The sequence below is a fragment of the Giraffa tippelskirchi genome, chromosome X (genome assembly GCF_054371585.1).
Source record: "Giraffa tippelskirchi isolate mGirTip1 chromosome X, T2T-mGirTip1v1.2.pri, whole genome shotgun sequence".
Classification (NCBI taxonomy): Eukaryota; Metazoa; Chordata; class Mammalia; order Artiodactyla; family Giraffidae; genus Giraffa; species Giraffa tippelskirchi.
The window spans coordinates 100,441,801-100,461,423 of NC_137289.1; the positions used below are offsets into that span (position 1 = coordinate 100,441,801).

Consider the following 19,623-nt stretch of genomic DNA (forward strand, 5'->3'; position numbering starts at 1 on the left):
AAGAAGTCCAAGCAAGTTGTAGAACCACATACACACAAAACAAAACTATACCTCTATTTATGTCTACAAATGGGAATAAACACAAAAAATTAAAAGGTATACTTCAAACTGATAATAAAGGTTACCTTTGGATAACTTCCTCAGAGAGGGAAGAGTGTTAGTCAAAGGGAATTTTTGCTTTCTCTGTCCTAATTTGGTCAAAATAATGTTAAAACGAAAACCTACAACTCAGTTGCACTATAAAAAAAGTGCTTTATACACTGCATACTCAATACATCTTAGTTTAAAAAAGGAGTCATCTATTAAATGTGAAAAGCCCACTAAAAAGTCATCATATACCTTTGCAAGAGATGAACTGAACAACACATAACACAAATGATATAGGTAATGAAAGTAAAGGGGCTTCCCTTGTGGCTCAGTGATAAAGAATCCATCTGCCAATGCAGGAGACGCGGATTGGATCCCTGGATCGGGAAAGTCTGCTGGAGAAGGAAATGGCAACCCACTCCAGTATTCTTGCCTGGGAAATCCCATGGACAGAGAAGCCTGGCAGGCTACAGTCCATGGGGTTGCAAAGAGTCGGACACGACTGAGCAACTAAACAACAACAAATGGAAGTATAATAGGCAAGAGGGAAAAATGAGTCACCTGCAGTGACAACTGAACAATGCTAAAAATGGATAATAGCTACCATTTAAAAATTAATTTATTTAAATTTGGCTGCACTGGATCTTCATTGTGGCAGGCGAGATCTAGCTCCCTGACCAGGGATTGAGCTCAGGCCCCCTGCATTGGGAGCACGGAGCCTTAACCACTGAACCACCAGAGTAGTCCCTATAATAGCTATCATTTTTTGAGGGCCTCCCATAAGCAAGACACTGTGCCAGGTAGTCTGTACATCAACTTGTGAGATACTCCCATTTTACAGATTAAGAAAATACAGCACAGAGAAACTGAGTATCAGGTTTATGGCCAGGCCTTTGCTCACTACAAACTGTCCTGGATTGGATTTGGGATTGAGATTGGGGCTAGGGGGAGCCCTCCTAGACTTGACTCCAGTGCTCAGCTGCCCTTACTATACTCTGCATCCTTGAAGCATGCTCCCAAGCTGTCCTGTTCATCAAGACTGGCGTTCTCCTCTTCCTCCTCGCTTTCGGTTTTCCAGTAGGCTGGCCGCTTGATGGGCCGCTTCCCTGGGGTGCGCTGGGAAGCAGGACTGCTAGACACTGTGCCCAGCCCACTGCTGGAGCTCGTGCTGCTTCGGTCCTGCCCCCCGGTCCACCAGGCCTGCAGGCTGGAGGTAGCTGGTGAGGATGATGAGGACTGCAGGTTGGCCATACACAGCATGCCCTGGATAGCCTCTTGAGTGCTGGGAGAGGCAGGAGCCTCGCTGTAAGGGACAGAGGAGAAATGCTGAAGGAGTTTCTCTAGTTGTCAGAGGAAACTGGTCATCAGAATAGTCAGGGAGGAGGGACAAGAGCTGCCTGGGTCAAGGTGGGAACAGGCAGGAGAATCATCCCAAGTGAAAAACTAGAAACCAAAGATCAAAATAGTATCAAAGACTATTTCTGTAAAAAGGCCGGTCCTTGACTGAAGTCTCTCCATAGACAGCAGGCAAGATGTCAAGAACAAGGGTGCACCTCCCTTCCTATTCACACACGCCGCATTCTTTTTTTTAAAAAAGAAAAAAAAAAACAAGATCCAGAAAAGGCCCAGCTCTCCTTCCATGCCGCTTCTGACTTCCAAAGAACCCCAAACTCATTACCCTTGAAGTCTGTACATCCTTTCTAAGTCAGATCTTAAATATCTCAGGACAGATTTCATGTCTACTTTATTCTTTCAGACCAAATGCCCTGGATAATTCTTTGTCCTTTTAAATGACTCAATTAATATCTACTGATTGGCTGGCCTAGCCAAAGGTGGCAGGTGGGGATGTGTGTTGTCTGATCACCTAGAAAGGGGAGAACAAAGCCAGTACTCACGTGAGGGCAGCATAGTCAGGTCCCCCCACCTGCCTGCTGGCCTTGAGCAGATCAAGAATTCCACCAGCTCCACTCCCATTTCCAAGCTTGCCTTCTACCCCTTCTACAAGGTCCTCATCTGTTGTATAGTCCTCCTGTTGGAGAAAAAGGATATCACCTCAGCTGCCCAGGCCCTAATATACGGTTGACATTAATATCTTCTGAGCAACAAGTATCTACCAAGTACTAAGCAGAATATTTGTTTTTTCATCTTAGTCTCTGAAGCATCTTTGTGAGGCAAGTACTAACTCCCATTTTACAGATAAGGAAACTAAGGCTCAGTGAAGTTAAATATGTATGTAAAGTCACAATCAGATATTCCAAATCAGATACTCTTTCTGCTACATCACAATGCCTTTTATTCTACTCTATATTAAAGATTTTTAAAATATTTCACCTAAAGTATAATCTTCCATTTATATGTTCAGGAGCACTTAGCACACAATCTTTCACTTTATAAATATTTTAGGAACTGAATGCATAGGATGTCTCCCACAACCTCAGCTAGAATGACAAACCACATTCTGGCTCTGTAACCAGAACAAGCAGAAGATAAGAAACAGGGAAGGGTCCTACCTCAATGTCAAACTCAACTTCTCCTGGTTCACGAACTCGGTTGGGGTCAGAGCAAGGCTTCGCACGAGGCAACTTTCGGGGAAATTCTAGAAAGCAATAGAATGTACTTACCATGAAGCTAAGGTTAGCATTTGAGCCAAATACTCAGAAGAAAGAGAATAAAACTATAATTTTCCTGAAAGTAATGACCACAGATAATTTAAGGAGGTAAGGAATTAGTTTATAAATTAATCTCTAGAGCAAAGAAAGCCTACAGAGTTGGTAAATCAGAATGTCAACAAGCTCAGGCCTAAGGTCTTGAGTCTACTGAAGGGACCAAAACCAAACTGAAATGGGCAGGGCAAGAAAGAAAAAGAACAAGTACACACTTGGTCTTATTATCAGGGTGGCCTTCTCCTTTCCCAGTCTCTCATCAATCTGCAGTTCATCATCTGAATCCAAGTCCAATTCATCCTCCATCACCTGTTGTGACATCAGCCTAGCCTTGTCTGCCTTCTTTGTGGTCTTAGCCCGCCGAGACTTGGCTAAGCTCTTCACCCTCTTGGTACTGGAGAGAGAGTGAAGGAGAACATAAAAACAGTCGCACACAAAGGCAACTCTCTCCAAATTGATCTATAGATTCAATGCAGTCCTACCTAATCCATCTAGTTTTGTGGAGATTAATAAACTGATACTAAAATGTATATGGGCATACAAAGGATATGTACATGGCCAAAACAATTTCAAAAAAGAACAAAGTTGGAGGACTTACACTACTCAATTTCAAAATTTACTATAAAGCTACAGTAGTCAAGGTAGTATGATATTGGCATAAGGATAAAAATGAATGGAAGAGAACTGTGAATCTAGACCTACATCCTTAAATTTACAGTCAATTGATTTCTGACAAAGGTGCTTAGGCAATTCAGTGGTGAAAGAATAGTCTTTTCAACAAATGATGCTGAAATAAGTGGATATCACATGCAAAAAAATGAATCTGTACTCTTACCTTATATCACACACAAAAATTAACTAAAAATGGATCATATATCTAAATGTAAAAGCTAAAACTATAAAACTTCTAGAAGAAAATGTAGGAAAATATCTTGTGGCCTGGGATTAGGTAAAATTCAAAACATTTGTGCTTCAAAAGATACCATTAAGAAAAAGACAAGACCAGCCACAGACTGGGAGAAAATATTTGTAAATCATTTATCTAGAAAAGGATGTGCATCCAGAATATTTAAATAACTCTTAGAACACAACAAAGACAAACAAAACAAATTAGAAAGTAAGCAAAAGATCTGAACAGACATTTCTCTAAAGTTGATATATAAATGTCCAATAATCACACCAAAAGATGCTCAACATCATTAGTCATTAGAGAAATGCAAATTGAAACCACAATAAGATGCCACTTTACATCCATCAGAATGGCTATAATAAAAAAGATGGGCAATAACAAGCATTAGCCAATATATTGAAAAACTCATAATTGCTGGTGGGGGTGTAAAATGGTAGATGCTTTGGGATAAATTTTGGCAGTTACTTAAAAAGCTAAACAGAGTTAACATATGACCCTAAATTTTATTCCTAAGTGAGAAACAAAAACATGTCCACACAAAAACTCACATACAAATGCTCATAAACACCATTATTCGTAATAGTCAAAAAGCATAACCAATCCAAATGACCATCACCTAGAGAATGGATGAAGTAAATGTGGTAGATCCACACAATGAAATACTATTCATCAATAAAAAGTAATCAATTAATGATACATTCTACATCATGGATGAACCTCAGAAACATTATTTTAAGTGAAAGAAACGAGACACAAGAGACTACATTTATATAGGAACGAAATGACTTCCATTTATATGAAGTACCTAAAAAGGCAAATTCATAGTGATAGAAAGATTAGTGGTTGCCTGGGTCTGGGGAAGAAAACCAGGACTGAATGTAAGTGGATATGAGTGATCTATTTGATGTGACAGAAATGTTCCAAAATTGGATTGTGGTGACAGTTGCATATTCTTTAAATTTACTAAGTCATTTAATTATACACTTAAAAAAGGTTAATTGTATGATATGTAAATTATATCTCAAAAAACATGTTAAAATATATAAAGTAGAAAGAACTCAAAAGTAGCTTAAATCTTAATAATTCTACCACACATGGTAAACAATATTAACCAGTACAAACTGCTCAAATAAGCCTTGTTAAGTCAAGAGAAACAAGCTTTTGCTAAGTGAGTATACATTCAAGAAACAGTCATTTGGTGAACTGGCTTTTAGTGAATTAGCTGTTTTCTACCTCATAGGGTTGCTGGGAGGATTAATGAGCTAATGTAGAGACTGACATATAACAAGTGGCCCAATGGTGGCTAATCTTATAGTTCTCTGGGTCTCACTCCCACATTAGTAAAATAGGGATAACAACACTTACCCCTAAGGGTTGTTGTAAGGACTAAATAATGTATGTAAATTGCTAACATAGAGTCTGACACAGAGCAGGTGCTCAATAAATGGTAGCTATTCAACCCTGATCTTTTATTAACTTCTAATTATGAAAAATGTCAAACACATACAAAATATTAAAAACTCCCATGTATCTAGGACCCAGCTAAGTTTCAGCAATTATCAACATACAGCCAATCTTATTTCATCTGCACCTCAGTCCCCACAAAACATGGCACTTTCTAGAGAAAAGATGAGACATAATAAGTACCATATCATCTGTAAATATTACTGTACCTTGACTCCCTAGGTTCACTTAGCAGCAGCCTCTAGCAGGTGGAAGGAAGTACTAGAAGCAGCACCAGGAAGACTGATGAGGAAAGGGAAAACATCTCGTGTCCTTAATAACCATTACAGGCTGGAACCTCAGGACTCTTAACTTTCTCTTCCCCAGCAGACCAACCATAGGTTCTAGACAAAGGCAATGCTCAGTCTATCTTATTCTTCAGTAACTATGTTTTCAAATCACAAAGACAGCTCTGCTGCTTTCAGAATCTGCCCTGCCTTCACACTGTTTTCCTGTATTTCCCAGCCATGTAGACTTCCTATACTCACGTTTGAGATCTGAAAACAATCTTTTCCTACAAAAAGGCTGTTAAGGTATCCTCATCCCTTGTGTTCCCACACTGTTCATACTCTATACTTAGCTCTTGACTGCTCCTGTCTGGTGTTCTGAGTGTCCAGAAAATAACTTTTACCATCTTCCTCTGCCTCCCTACATGTTTGAGGATTTCTGACAACCTAGTTAGCTTCTGGCCATATCCACAACTATCATCACCACCACCACTGTCATCTTTCATCTTCAACTTCATTATTATATTTATAAAAGCAACCATTTATTAAACATTTACTATGTGCCAGGACCTGCAATAAGCACTTTACATACATTACTTCATCTAGTCCTCCAACAACCCTAAGATAAGTTTTATCTATAGAACAGACAAAATGAAGACAGAGAGATGCAGATATGTTAATTAGTTTGCCATAGGGAATATGTGTCAGAGCTGGGATTCAAATTCTGGATTGTCTGATTCCCAAGCCCAAGCTTTTTGTCAAGATGTGCTTTTATTCTTTTAGAAAACAGTCTGTTAAAAATTATTTTAACAAAACTAATATGTACTCACTGTACAAAATTCAAATGCTTTTGAAGTGCAAATTTCCTCTCCTGCCTCCCCTATCCTACTTTCCAGAGATAACTACTGTTACAAGTTTGGTGTGACAAGTGTAAAATATGTAACAAATATTGATATATTTATTTGCGTGAATGTGTATAAACATCTCTGGAAGGAAAGCACTGACATTGGTGTTCCATGTATGCAGAGGAAAACTGGAGAACAGAGAAGGGTGGGAGCAAAATTTTTTCCTATGTATTCTTTTACACTTTTTGAATTTTAAACTGCATAAATTTTAAACCTCTTTAAAAAAGTTAAATTAAAAACAAAGGGAAGGGACTTCCCTGGTGGCCCAGTGGTTAAGAATCCACCTTACAATGCAAGGGATTCAATCCCTTGTCAGGAACTAAGATTCTACATGCCACAAAGCCACTAAGACCACATGCCACAACTACCGAACCCATGCACTCTAGAGCCTGTGTGCCTCAACTCAACAGCACACATGCTGAAACTACCGATACCCACATGCTCTGGAGCCCACATGACACAACCATAGAACCCGCACACCATAACTACTGAGCCCCTGCTCCACAACAAAAGATGCTACATGACATAATGGAAATCCCCCATGCTGCAACTAAGATCCAATACAGCCAAATAAATAAATGTAAAAGACTGTACGTTACTTTTTTACACACACACATGCCTACATGCCTTTTTAAAAATTAAAATGAACTATTCCCATATATTATCTTGCAACCTGATTTTTTCACTTAAAATGTATCTTGGAAATCTTTTCACATCAATAGATATTAAACTCATTCTTTTTAAGTTACCCAGTAATCTATTCCATAGGTGTACCATAATTTATCCAACCCTTATTAATGAACGCTTCCAACTATTTACTATTACAATGATACTGTGAACACTGAATATTTCTCTTTACACACCTGGCAAATATTTCTGCAAAATAAGTTCCTAAAAATTGAATCGCAAAAGGTATATAAAAAACTAATGCTTTTAACCAGTATACTATACTATTTCCTATTCCTGCCAACAGTTCTGATCCACTGACTTGCTGAAATTTCTAGAACTTATACAAGATTTTTCTCAGAATTGCCAATTAGTTCCAGACCTCTCCCCTTACTCACTCCCAACACTACCATGGTCCTCTGTACTAAGCAATGTTTTCTAATAATATCTGGGTATTTCCACAAGTACAGTCCCTCCCTCACCCATGTCCCAGCCCCAGGTCCCAATTCCACGCCTTGTCTTAATGGCATATTGCTACCGAAAATCCCAGCATCTCTGCTTCTTCTTCCCACCTCACCTGCCATTAGACATCAATAGGGCCAGCGGGCCCTCATTCCCATCAAGGTCCAAGTCTGGCGAGTCATCATCTGAGTCATTCAAGCAGGTGCCAGTGATGTTGAACTGCAGGAGGAGGAGGCTCAGTTGTCACCTGTCTGGAACTCCCATGTGAATCAGAATAAACAGTTCCCTCTGGTTTTATTGGTAGAGTTCACTATCAAAACCACATGAACCAAGGTCTTCAACTATGCTGTCCCCCCATCCCCAACCCAAATGATCACAAGAGCAGAAGGTTGAGAATGTATGGCTGGCTCAGGGGAAACCTATCAATCTTGCAAAACATGTTCCCTAAAAGGAGGGTGGAGCATCTTCACGTGCCCATGGAGGGTACCACAATCTTTAAGCAAGGTGGGGCCCTTGAGGAGGACTTTTCTCAAAAATCTGTTTTAAGACTCCAATCTGCCACTCATATACCATGTACTCAAATATCATTCTCATCCTAGTATTTCAAGATCGGCTCAAGTGTCATGTTTTCTGAGAAAAGCTCCTGACCATCATCCCTACCCAGATACAATCATCCCCTCCCCTGTGTCTCAGGGTCCCACACTCACCCTTAATTGTGGCATCCACATCTCATTGCACTCATTCCTTTTTATGCCTATCTTTTTCACTAGCCTGTTGGCCTCTTGAGGGTTATTGTCTGCAGCAGCTATCACAGTGCCCAGCATAGACAAGGTCTCAATAAATGCCTGTTAAATGAGTGGGACTGGTAGCCAAACACCAGGGGCCCTAAGGGAGGTGGGAGGACAGGAGAGACTTTCCTTTTGATACTCTGCTCTTCCAAGGGACCCAAAAGGGTTGGGCTGAACCCATTGGCCAGCACCCACCTTTGCTTTCTGGGAAGAGCCTGTCTTCAGTGCCTGATGATTGTATGTATCCATGAGATTATAGCTCAATTGGCCAGCAGGCCCCAAGGCTGAGCTCTCCTTGCCCTTTCGCTCTGCCTTCTTGAAGAATTCCTTGGGCTTCAGGCCTTTCTTCTTTGAACCACTTTTGGAGGGCAGTGACAGCCTGGACATGGATACGGAAGTGGAATGGGCTGGCCTGGTTAAGGGAATGGAGCCGGCTGGGAAGATCCTCTGCAGCCCAAAGATATTGCTCGTCTTCCCAACGTTCTGTTGGAAGATATCCTACAAGAGTGTTAGGACATGAGGGGTTAGAGCTTACTCAAGGGTTCTCTCTACACTAAGAGCAGAGGTCTGTTCATGGCACTGGTGGTACTGCCAAGAAGGGGCTTAAAGATGCTCCACATAGGCACTTATGCACACCCTAGTTTTTGCACAATAAGTCATCAAGAATTTACCGGGTGGCATTTCTTTACCCAGCCATTGATGAGTAAGAAGACGAGCAGAGAAAAAGTCCAGCACTACTATCAAAACTGGAGAGAAAAGACTCCAAGGGCAGCTGACATGAGACAGAAAATAATTGAGTACTAAAATGTGTGGTTCCAACTCTAAGGACTACAGGATTTAAGAGAAGAGAGCTTCTAGTTCTAAATCTGCTACTCATTAGCTCTGTGACCAAGGGTAAGTGCTCTGATCACTCTGGGGATCTGTTTTATCAACTGTAAATTTATTTTTTTCTCAGCTGTAAATTTAAAGGAGCAGACTGGAAAGATGGTTTTCAAAGATGCTCTGTGGCTCCTTTGAACTTCTTGGGAAGAGCCCTGGGGATTGGAGGTAGGTGGAAGGCAAATAAGAGAAGCAAGTGGAGCTCTAAGCCTCCCACCTTCGTAACTGCTACTTATTCATAGTAGTTATGTTTCAATTAGTTGCATATATTGAGCTTCCACATATGATTTCATTTGAAAAAAAGGATTTCATTTCTTCAAAACATTTGAAAGCCAGTGAAAAATATATGATCCACCTCTAAGTCCTCTTCCAACCAGCCCAAAGTTCCGTGTATACAAAACTTATACAGCCAGAGAAAAGACAGGCATTTTAACTAAACCCTGATGGATTCTGACAGATGGAAGTGGAAGAAAATGAGGTAGGAGGTGGGCAACGTAAGCCATGGTGTAATGGTGTAGGCAGTGAAACATGCTGCAAGAGGTGAGGCTAGAAGTCCAACTTCCCAGTAGCGCACTCTGACCACCCTTTAGCATGTTTAGTGCCTATATTCTGGGTGCTAAATGGAACCTTACAGCTTCTGAGCTAAAGGAAAGTTGAAGCTTCAAGTCCAATTCTCCTCTGGTGCCTCTGCTACTTCACCAGCCCACACTGAGTTCTCTCTTCACTGCAAAGTCTAGTAACAACAATGGCTCACATTTATTGAGTACTTACTCTGCCAGGCACTGTGCGAGGGGCTCTACATACATTAGCTCTTAATCATAACAAAACTCTGAAAAGGTGGTATTGTCCCCACTTTACAGATGAGGATACTGAGGCCCTGAACGGCTAGCAAGTGACAGAGCAGGAACCAGAACCCAAGTTTCTCTGAGTCTCTTACCACTATACCTCACTGCCTCGTGGTATATGCCACCTGTTGCAACATGGCTTTGTAATCATCTTCAACCCGGGAGAACTGTCATTTTGTAGAATGCAGAGACTGAGTCAAAATATTAATAACAACAACTACTACTATGACCTCCACCACCCACAACCACATGACCCACCATCAGAATTTATTGAGCACCCACTATCTGCCCAGTCTTATACTTTGTGCTCAACCTATATTACTTTATTCAATCCTCTTAACAATCCCTCAGTAGTTATTAGCTATAGCCACTTTAGAGATGAGGAAACTGAGGCTCAGACAGGTTAACTTTGCCCAGGGTACTCTACAAGATTGTGAGTTCTTTGTGGGCAGGCACTGTAGTTATTTATGTGTCCTAAGCACCTAGCCCAACATGTGGCATACTTGAGGCACATAATAATTATTTGAATGAATGAATAGGGTCTTTGGTGGGGTCTTCTCAATCCTTCCCCTGAGCTCCCATGCCAGCTGCAAAAGCCTGACCTGCCACTTGAGTCTTAAGCCCTTTCCAAACGCCTCCCCTGTTCCCATGCTTCTTACTTCCACCAGGCGGATCTCCCTAGCCAGATCTTTAATGAGCTGAACAGTCCGCACTGTCTCTGGGATTTCATCCTCGTGGTCTGGCAGAGCCTGTCAAACAAAAGGCATGAGAAATAGATCCACATGTAAGAAACAACTGATTTTCAACAGTTACCAAGGTAACTCAATGGAAAAAGGGTAGTCTCTTTAATAAATGGTACTTAGACTGATCAGATATTCACATGCAAAAGACCTTCACTCTATATTTTGCATCAGATATACACAGACTCAAAATGGATTATAGAACTAAATGCCATAACTAAAACTATAAACCTTTTAGAAGGAAACAGAGGAGAAAATCTTTGTGACCTTAGGTTAGGCAAAGATTTCTTAGGACATAAAAAGTATGAACCATAAAAGAAAAACTGATCAATTAGACTTATTAAAAAAACACTGTTAAGGCAAACCACTGACTGGGAGGAAATATTTGCAAAACATAAAGGACAGTGTCAAGAGGTGTGAGGAACGTAGTTATGGGCTTGAACCATACCCCTCAGAAAGTTAAGAACCTCAGGAAGAACCCAGCCTCTTCACTTGTGAGCACAGAACTCAGCGCTGAGCAGCTATAGGCCCACAGCTAGCCCAACAGCAACCCAGGGAGGAGACCTGTTGGTTATCTCTTTTTTGATTCATTAGCGATTTTATTTACATCTTTATGCAGACAGACCTCTCAAGCTTTTCCTCTGTGATTTCTTCCACCAGTTTTGACTTGAATTCTGCATCCAAAGAGTATTGATAAAAATTCCTCAGGATTTCTTCCTTGCTTCCCATGGCTTAACTCTTTTAATCATCTGGAATTTATTTTGGTGGCTGGGCAGCAATGGGGGCTGAGAACCCATGTGACTCAACTGGATAACCCTGACAGCTCCCTCCTCCCAGCCCAGGGGCTCTGGAAAGGTGAAGGAGCAAGTGCTTCTCATGGAAGTCATTTGCACTTCACAAAAGTTTTCTTCCATGAGTGTGGGCTCCTCGGTTCTATGTCCTCCTCTCTTCCAGCTCCCTCTGATCACACTGTCTGGGGCCATTCTTTGGTCCTTAAGGCCATCCTGGCCCAGGACACAAGTGCTTAGATCTACCCACCTCCCTCCCTTAAAGGTGTTCCTGAGACAGAGTGATTCAGAAGTTCACTTCATAGAAGGGTCTGGTGGGATGCACAGTCAGAAATGAAACCCAAGGCAGCCACACCTGAGGGATGTGGCAAAACAGAATTGTCTTGCCCAGGTGCAGGTGAGTCCAGGGAGCAAGAGAAGGCCCAAAACATGAAGTCCAAGAATATTTGAGGGGAAGGTTGTCAACAGGAAAAGGGGAAATTGAGCAAATTAAGCCTTCAGTGGCTGAAGAGTCTCCTCATACTACTGTATGCAGGGGAAGGAATCTACAAGAATATCAGAAGAATAAAAGAATATATTGATATTTCCTTTTTTGCATTTCTTAAAAGTATTTTTTTAATAAATCCAGCATCTTGAGTAGGTAATCCATTCACATAGCTCAAAAATCAAACAATATAAAAAGATATATATTGAAAAGACTTAATATACATCTGTCCCTGACATCAGCCCCTCTAGCCTACCCCAACAGGTAACCACTTTTATTACTTTCTTCTGAATCTGTCCAGATTGTGTCTTCAGGCAAATACAAGCACATACAGATATAATTCTTGTCCCTTCCCCTCCTTTACATATAAGGCAGCACACTATACACACAGTTAGACACCTTTACATGATAAATTCTAGAGGTCTTCCCAAATCAGTACATAGACAGCTTACTTAATCTTTTATAGCTGTTTAGTATTCAATTGGATAGATGGATATTGGTATATTCCTAAAATGCCATTTTGGCAGCAGGCATCAAGAGTCTTACATTTTTCATATACTTTGATTTAGCAATTGCTCTTCTAGGAATCTATCCTGAAGAAACAATAAAGAAATGAAGGACAGACTGATGCAAATAGATATTTACTGCATGATTTTCTAGAACTATCCCCCAAATAAATAAATAAGAAGGAAGCAACAATAAACAAGTGGTTAGGTAAGGATAGTACCTCCCGGCAAAAGAATATCATGTAACTATCAATGTTTCTGGAGAACTTGGTAACACAGAAAAATTAAGATAAACCAATCAATTCAGATACAAAATTATATGTACAGGGTGATAGCAATCATGTTTTAAAAATGCATATTACAAAAAAACAAAACAAAATATATTCACATGTTAATTCCCTCTGTGAGTGTTAAAATTACAGGTGAAGTTTTTATTTCTTAATACTCTTCCGTCCTCCACTCTAATGCCAGGAGCCCACAAACCTCCCTGGTATCTTCTACCTCCCCAGAAGATCTTCCTAAAGCCAGTCCCTGCTGACAGGAGACCTCTAAAGTAGATAGAGAAATAAGTATATTTACTTCTTTCTTTGTCCAGGCTCTAAAGGCCAAGTTCAGGGCTTTACCACCATGGACCAGGTAGGAGGCAGGGTGTCTCCTGTTTTCTCGCAAACCTACAGGGGGAAAGAGGAAAGTAGAGTGTCAAAGAAACCATGCAGGGAAGTGAAGGACTTTTTACTTATTTCAGGCAACCAGAGAAAATGTTCAAAGTTCTGAGCACAACTCCAGATCTCAGTTCTTATAAGTGTTCATTTTATGAGTACCTTGACATCTACTATCTCATTGAATCCTATACCCAACCCTGTAAGCCAGATATCATATTCATTTTACAGTTCAGAAGGTAAGGCCCAGAGAGGCAAAGAATACAAAGGCCATACCTGGTAACTGATAAAGCCAAGACTGAAACCACGTCTGTCAGAATCTGATGCCTGTCTTCCTTCTACACTACTCTGCCTCTTGGATTTCAAAATATGAACACTCAAGAAGACCATGATTGCCACCTACACAGATCTGAAGAGCCATTAATGCCTTGTTCTGAGTTACTCCAGGAGGATATTATAACAAACATCCAAATTTAGGCTCAATAAAGAATTTTCTACCGAACTAAGCTGTTCAGAACAGATAATAAGCAGTTAGTCATCTAGCCCCTGAATGAATACTTACATCACAGTCTATCCAGTTGGCAGAATAAGGGCTTGAGGTATTGCATAAGAGACTATACTCATTGGCCTCTGAGGTTCTTTGTAACTCTTCCTGGCCAAGTCACTTGGGAAATCTCAGGTCTGAGTAAGGGAGCCACTCTATTTCAGAGCAAACCAGGAAAGAAGAAACCCAGTAGGTTGGCTTCTACTTGGGCTGATACCCAAAATCAAACCAATGAGGTCAGTGTAGTTAGGACTGGGCCTTGTCCCCGGGGGAGGGATATCCAGAGAACTCTGACACTATTCAGATTGAGTTTCTTATTTTAAGAATAGGAATAATTTTACTGTGATCCAATTTTCTCAGCTTCTTTTACTAAATAAGAAATTTAAAATCCATGCCTTACCCTACATTATACTTAGTAAAAAAAGCCAATTTAAAAAGATCACAACCTTTGGCTCCATTTTTATAACATTTTTGAAATGACAAAATTAGAGAGATGAAAAACAGATCAGTGGTTTCCTAAAGTTATGAATAGTTCAAGGGGAGAGAGTGGGTGAGATTATAAATGGGTAGCACTACAGAGATTTTTGTGGTGATAGAATAGTACTGTATCTTGATTGAGGTGTTGGTTATGAGAACACGGCAAAAAGGACAGTTGGCAAAGGGCTCCATACCTCGAAAGATGTCCAGGATGTGCTTTCCCACATACCAACAGATGGTCTCAAAGTTGGGGAACTTGAAGAGGTCTGCTGTGCTCAACCGCTTCTCAATCTCATAGGCTCTGGAGGAAGTAGTTACAACAATAACAATGATGAGGATACTGTTTACCGGGCAGCTACTATGTATCAGGTATTGTTCTGGATGCTTTTTATCCATTATCTCTAATCCTCACAACTATCCTTTAAGACCTTATTTTATGGGTTAGGAAATTTGAGGTCAAAGATTATGTGACTTGATAGTCACATAACTGCTAAGTGAGGATGAGGTATTCATCCTCCACTGAACATCATCAGGATCCATTTCTTTATGATCATCTCCAGTATCCATTCCTTTATTATTATCTCGCCTCCTTCTATGCTGTACTCCTCCCTATAGGGGAGAACTCAAGGACTCTAGCAGATGGAAAGGCCAACTTGAGAACACCAGAGCTTCAGGACTCACTTGAGCTGCATTTCAATGTTGAGGCTGTGTAAGAAATTCCCTCCAAAGGCAAGGCAGTCCACGGGGGTCAGCACAGCATGAATCCATCCTGCAGTGTAACAAGGCAAAAATCATAGCTGGCAGAGGGCCTTTCTACCTTTGGACATCTCCACTGCCCACTCAGCTCAAACACAATACCTTAGAGCATCCAGCCTGGCAGTAACTCAGAATATTCTAGGTTCCTCCACATTCCCAACACCCATCCTGGCCAAGTCTGCCATCATTATAACCCTGTGCTGTACCAACCTATGGGGTTAATAAATTCCTTATACATCCCCCTCTCTATACTTCAAAATCTCTTCAGTGCCTCACCTATCCTCTCTTATCACTAAGAAAGGCATCATCTCCTTTCTATGACTACCTCTTCAAACTCTACCTTAAGTAAAATAAAGAGCTTTTGTGTTAGACCTGGGTTCAAATCCTGCCATTTTCCAGCTAAATATCCACTTCACAGGTTGATTGTAAAGAATGTACCTAGTTGAAACTAAATTATTTTCCTTGCCCTTGACCCTATACTGCCTTCTAGGATCTCCTCATTTTCCTTCTTAAATCTCTCTCATATTCATCTCCTCTTCATCCATCCATCCTACTAATGGTTTGGTTCAGATCCCTCATAATTTCTTACTTATGCTACTTATAATAGCCTCCAAACTGTCTCCTCTAACACCAGTGGTTCTTTAAGGTGTGATACAGGGAATCCTGGGGCTCCTATAACCTCTTTCAGAGCATATGCAAGGTCAAAACTATGTTCATAATAATACTAAGATGTTATTTGTCTTTTTAACTCTCATTCTCTCATAGGTATACAGTGGAGTTTTTCAAAGGGTATAGGACATGATATCATAACATGCAGGCGCAGATTTGAGGGCCTTGAAGTTTTCTATTAACCCAAACATTAAAAAGATTTGAAGAAATGTAAAGGTCAACCTTTTAACTAAATTTTTAGTTTGAAAATAGTTCTTTTTCATAAAAATTGTTACTTATGCTAACATATAACGGCTTTATTCTTGTTTTTTCTCAATGAACTAACAAATATTTTTAAATTATCAGTTTTAATTAATAATTTAGTAAATATTAATACATATAAACCACATAAATAAAAGTTCTTTGGGATCCTCAATAATATTTAAGGGTATAAAGAGATCTAGAGTTCTAAGTGTTTGTAAACCACTGCTCCACAACAGTCTTGATCTCTGAAGTCTATCTTCCACATCCCAATCCTAAGTGATATATTCAAAATACAAATCTGCCCATATCATCTCTTGCCTGAAACTCTTCAATGAAACGTACATCCACAGGAGAATAGATAAATTGCTGTAGAGTAGAATAATAGAAAGCAAGTAAAATGAATGAGCAATAGCCACATGTATCAACAGGATCTCACAATTCTGATGTTCAGAGAAAAATGTTGAGAAAAATACATGTAATATGATTCTATTCATATAACAAAAACATGTAAAACAGAGACTTCTCTAGTGACTGGAGGTTAAGACCACACCCCCTGCCCCCCCAAAAAACATGCAAAACAATACTATACACTGCTTAGTTGCTTAGTAAGGCATCACCTATGTAATAAAGGGATAAAAATGCAGGAGAATGATATCATCAACTTTAGGACAGTGGCTAGCTCTGAGAGGGCAGAATGGGAAATTGAGGAGAGATATATAGAAGGCTTCAAATATGTTTGTAATATATTATATTTTTAGTTAAGTTATAAACACATAAATGTTCACTATATTATTCTTTATATCTCTTGCGTCATCTAAAATATTTCATTAGAAATTAAACAAATAAATCTTTAATAGTCCCCAGTTTCCTCTGAAGTAAGCTCAGCCTGCCAATCTTTTCAGCTTCATCTGCTCCCAGCCTTTGGTCTTTAGGCTCTAGTATTCATAAACCGCTTCACACATCTTTGCTTTGCTTTATGCCTTTCCCTAATCTGAGAGGTCTTTTATGCCTTTATTTCCTTTATCAGTACCTACTTACCCTTCAGGTGTCACTCTTCTGAGAAGATTGTCACAAACTTCTGGTCAGACTAAGTGTTCTTCTCTGTGCTCCCCAAACTTCTGGTGAATACCTCTATTGTGTCTATTAGAACATTTTATTGGAATGGCCTATACATCTTTCATCTCTAGCACCTAGCACAATGTTGGGGCAGAGAGTAAACATGAAATGCTTGTAGAACTAAGCAGATTGCCCCCAGTTGTGGGAGTATCTACCAAGAAGCAAATGAATCCAACTCAAATCTCTGGTAGACAAATTCAATTTACCAGTTACCAAGTGTCCAGTGTAAAAAAAAAAAAACAACCATGTGAAACTCAGCAAAGAATTTAAAGATGGGTAAATAAATGCCTGGAAATAGAAAATTATAAAAGAGGAAAGCAGATGGGTATGGGGGTGGGGGTGTGTGACTTGCCTTAAACATTCTATAAAACCAATGTAATCAAATCAATATAAGAATAAACAAATAGATCTGAGTAACATAAAAGTCCAGAATTATACAATATAATGTTAGACAAAGATGTTAGAATTATATGACATGAATTTTAAAGGAGTCATCATAAAAATGCCTCAATGAACAATTACAAACATGCTGGAAACAAGCAAAAGAAGTAGAGAGAGAAACCATAAATAAACAAATGGAAATTATAGAACTAAAAAAATACTTCATCTGAAATATATAATGAAACAATGGATTCAACAGAAGAATGGAGACAATGAAGAAAAGAATCAGAGAATTTTAAGACAGGGCAACAGAAAGCACCCAACATGAACAAGAGAAAGGAAACAGACTGAGTGAAAAATAAACTCAGGAACCCAACAAGGAACCTACTGTATATGTATAGCACAGGGAATTATATTCAATATCTTATAATAACCTATAAAGGAAAATAACCTAAAAAAGATATATATATATATGTAAAATTGAATCACTCTACTGTACACCTGAAACACTGTAAATCAACTATATGTCAGTAAAAATATTTTGAAAGACCAAAAAATAACGAACCATGCAATGAGACAGAAAAAAAGTCTCAGGAACTTAGAGCAAACTCAAACTCAACCTACAGTGAGACTACAGCAAAAATGTGTTATATTCGTATCATCAAAGATCCAGAAGAAAAGTTAAAGAGTGTGGGGCTGAAAAAGTATTTGAAGAAACAATAGCTAAAAACTTCACTAATATGGCAAAAGACATAAACCCACACATTCAAGAAGCTCAGTGAATACATAACAGTATAAACCCAAAGAAATCTACACATTATTGTCAAATTGCTGAAAAACTAAATAAAAAAGAAAAAATATTGAAAGTAGTAAGAAATAACACATACAGGAGAAAAAATAATTTGAAGGATAGTCAAAATCTTTTCATACAGAAGCTAGAAGGAAGCAGCACAACATCAAAGTACTGAAAGAAAATAACTATCAACCCAAAATTCTATATCCAGCAAAAATATCTTTCAGGAGTGAAAGGCAAGACATTTACAGATGAAGGAAAACTAAGAGAATCTATTGCCAGCAGACCTACCCTGAAACTCTAAACAGAGGGGAAATAAGAGAAGGAATCCTGGAACAACAGGAAGGAAGAACAATGGAAGAGTAAAAATACAGGTAAAAACAACAGACTTTCTTGCTATATGGGTATTCTAAATTATGTTTGACAGTTGAAACAAAAATTAAAACACAATGTGATGTGGATCTAATGTATGCACAGGAAATATTTAAGGCAAATACATTATAAAGGGTAAAGAGATGTGAAAAGAGGTAAGGTTTGAACCCTTTCTTCAAACTGGTAAAATGCCAATTAAAATGTCAATACAGTAGACTGTGGTAAGAGTCATATATGTATGTATGTATATACATATATAGATATGGACATATTTACACATGTAAACACATAGACATATTTATACATGTACATATGCATATGTGTATACATGTATACACATATATATTCACACATATAAAACTAGAGCCAACACTAAAAAAAACTATACAAAATCTGAAGCTAAAAAATGTATATGGAAATTAAAGATGAAAAACAAAGTTGGAAGGCTGATACTTTCCAATTTCGAAACTTACTACAAATGTACAGTAACTGAGACAGTGTGATACTGTCATAAAGACAGACATATAGATCAATGGAATAGAATTCAAAGTTCAGAAATAAACCAACATATGGTCTATAGTCAATTGATTTTTGACAAAGGTGCCAAGACAATTCAATGGGGAAAGAATGGTCTTTTCAAATGGTTCCAGGACATCTGGACATCCACATGCAAAGGAATGAAATTGGACCCATTTGTCATACCATACACAAGACTTAAATTGAAATGGATGAAAGACATAAACGTAAGAATTAAGAAGAAAACACAGGTGTTACTCTTCATGACTCTGAATTAGGCAATGGTACCTTAGATATAATACCAAAAGCACAAGCAAAGAAAAAAAATAGATAAATTGGATTTTTGTGCTTCACAGACCAATAGCAAGAAAGTGAAAAGACAATCCCAAGCATAAGCGAAGGTATTTGCAAATCATACACCCGATAAAAATCTAATCCAAAATACATAAAGAAGTCTTACAACTCAACAATACAAAGATAAATTACCTAATTAAAGAATGGGCAAAAGTTTTGAATAGATATTTCTTTAAAAAAAGATATATAAACATCCAATCAGCACATGGAAAAATGTTTAAAATCAATAGCCATTAAAGAAACACAAAATAAAAATCTCAGTGAGCTACTACTTCACACCAATAGAATGG

At 38.9% G+C, this 19,623-nt stretch overlaps 1 protein-coding gene across 18 annotated transcripts in view; it reads right to left on the reverse strand.

The window, feature by feature from the left end:
* PHF8 (PHD finger protein 8) overlaps positions 1-19,623 on the reverse strand; it is a 111,716-nt gene that overhangs the window by 42,414 nt on the left and 49,679 nt on the right. For 12 of the 18 annotated variants that reach the window (XM_081565467.1, XM_081565468.1, XM_081565469.1 and 9 more), the window contains 10 exons: positions 14,815-14,902; positions 14,328-14,434; positions 13,033-13,124; positions 10,595-10,684; positions 8,407-8,709; positions 7,539-7,642; positions 2,966-3,144; positions 2,598-2,683; positions 1,983-2,116; positions 1,077-1,390 (listed from right to left, as the gene is read on the reverse strand). In XM_081565467.1, coding sequence (XP_081421593.1) covers positions 1,077-1,390; positions 1,983-2,116; positions 2,598-2,683; positions 2,966-3,144; positions 7,539-7,642; positions 8,407-8,709; positions 10,595-10,684; positions 13,033-13,124; positions 14,328-14,434; positions 14,815-14,902 — 1,497 coding nt within the window. Of the gene's footprint in view, positions 1-1,076; positions 1,391-1,982; positions 2,117-2,597; positions 2,684-2,965; positions 3,145-7,538; positions 7,643-8,130; positions 8,269-8,406; positions 8,710-10,594; positions 10,685-13,032; positions 13,125-14,327; positions 14,435-14,814; positions 14,903-19,623 lie in introns of all 18 variants that reach the window. The other 6 variants (XM_081565462.1, XM_081565460.1, XM_081565461.1 and 3 more) reach the window with 2 other exon arrangements.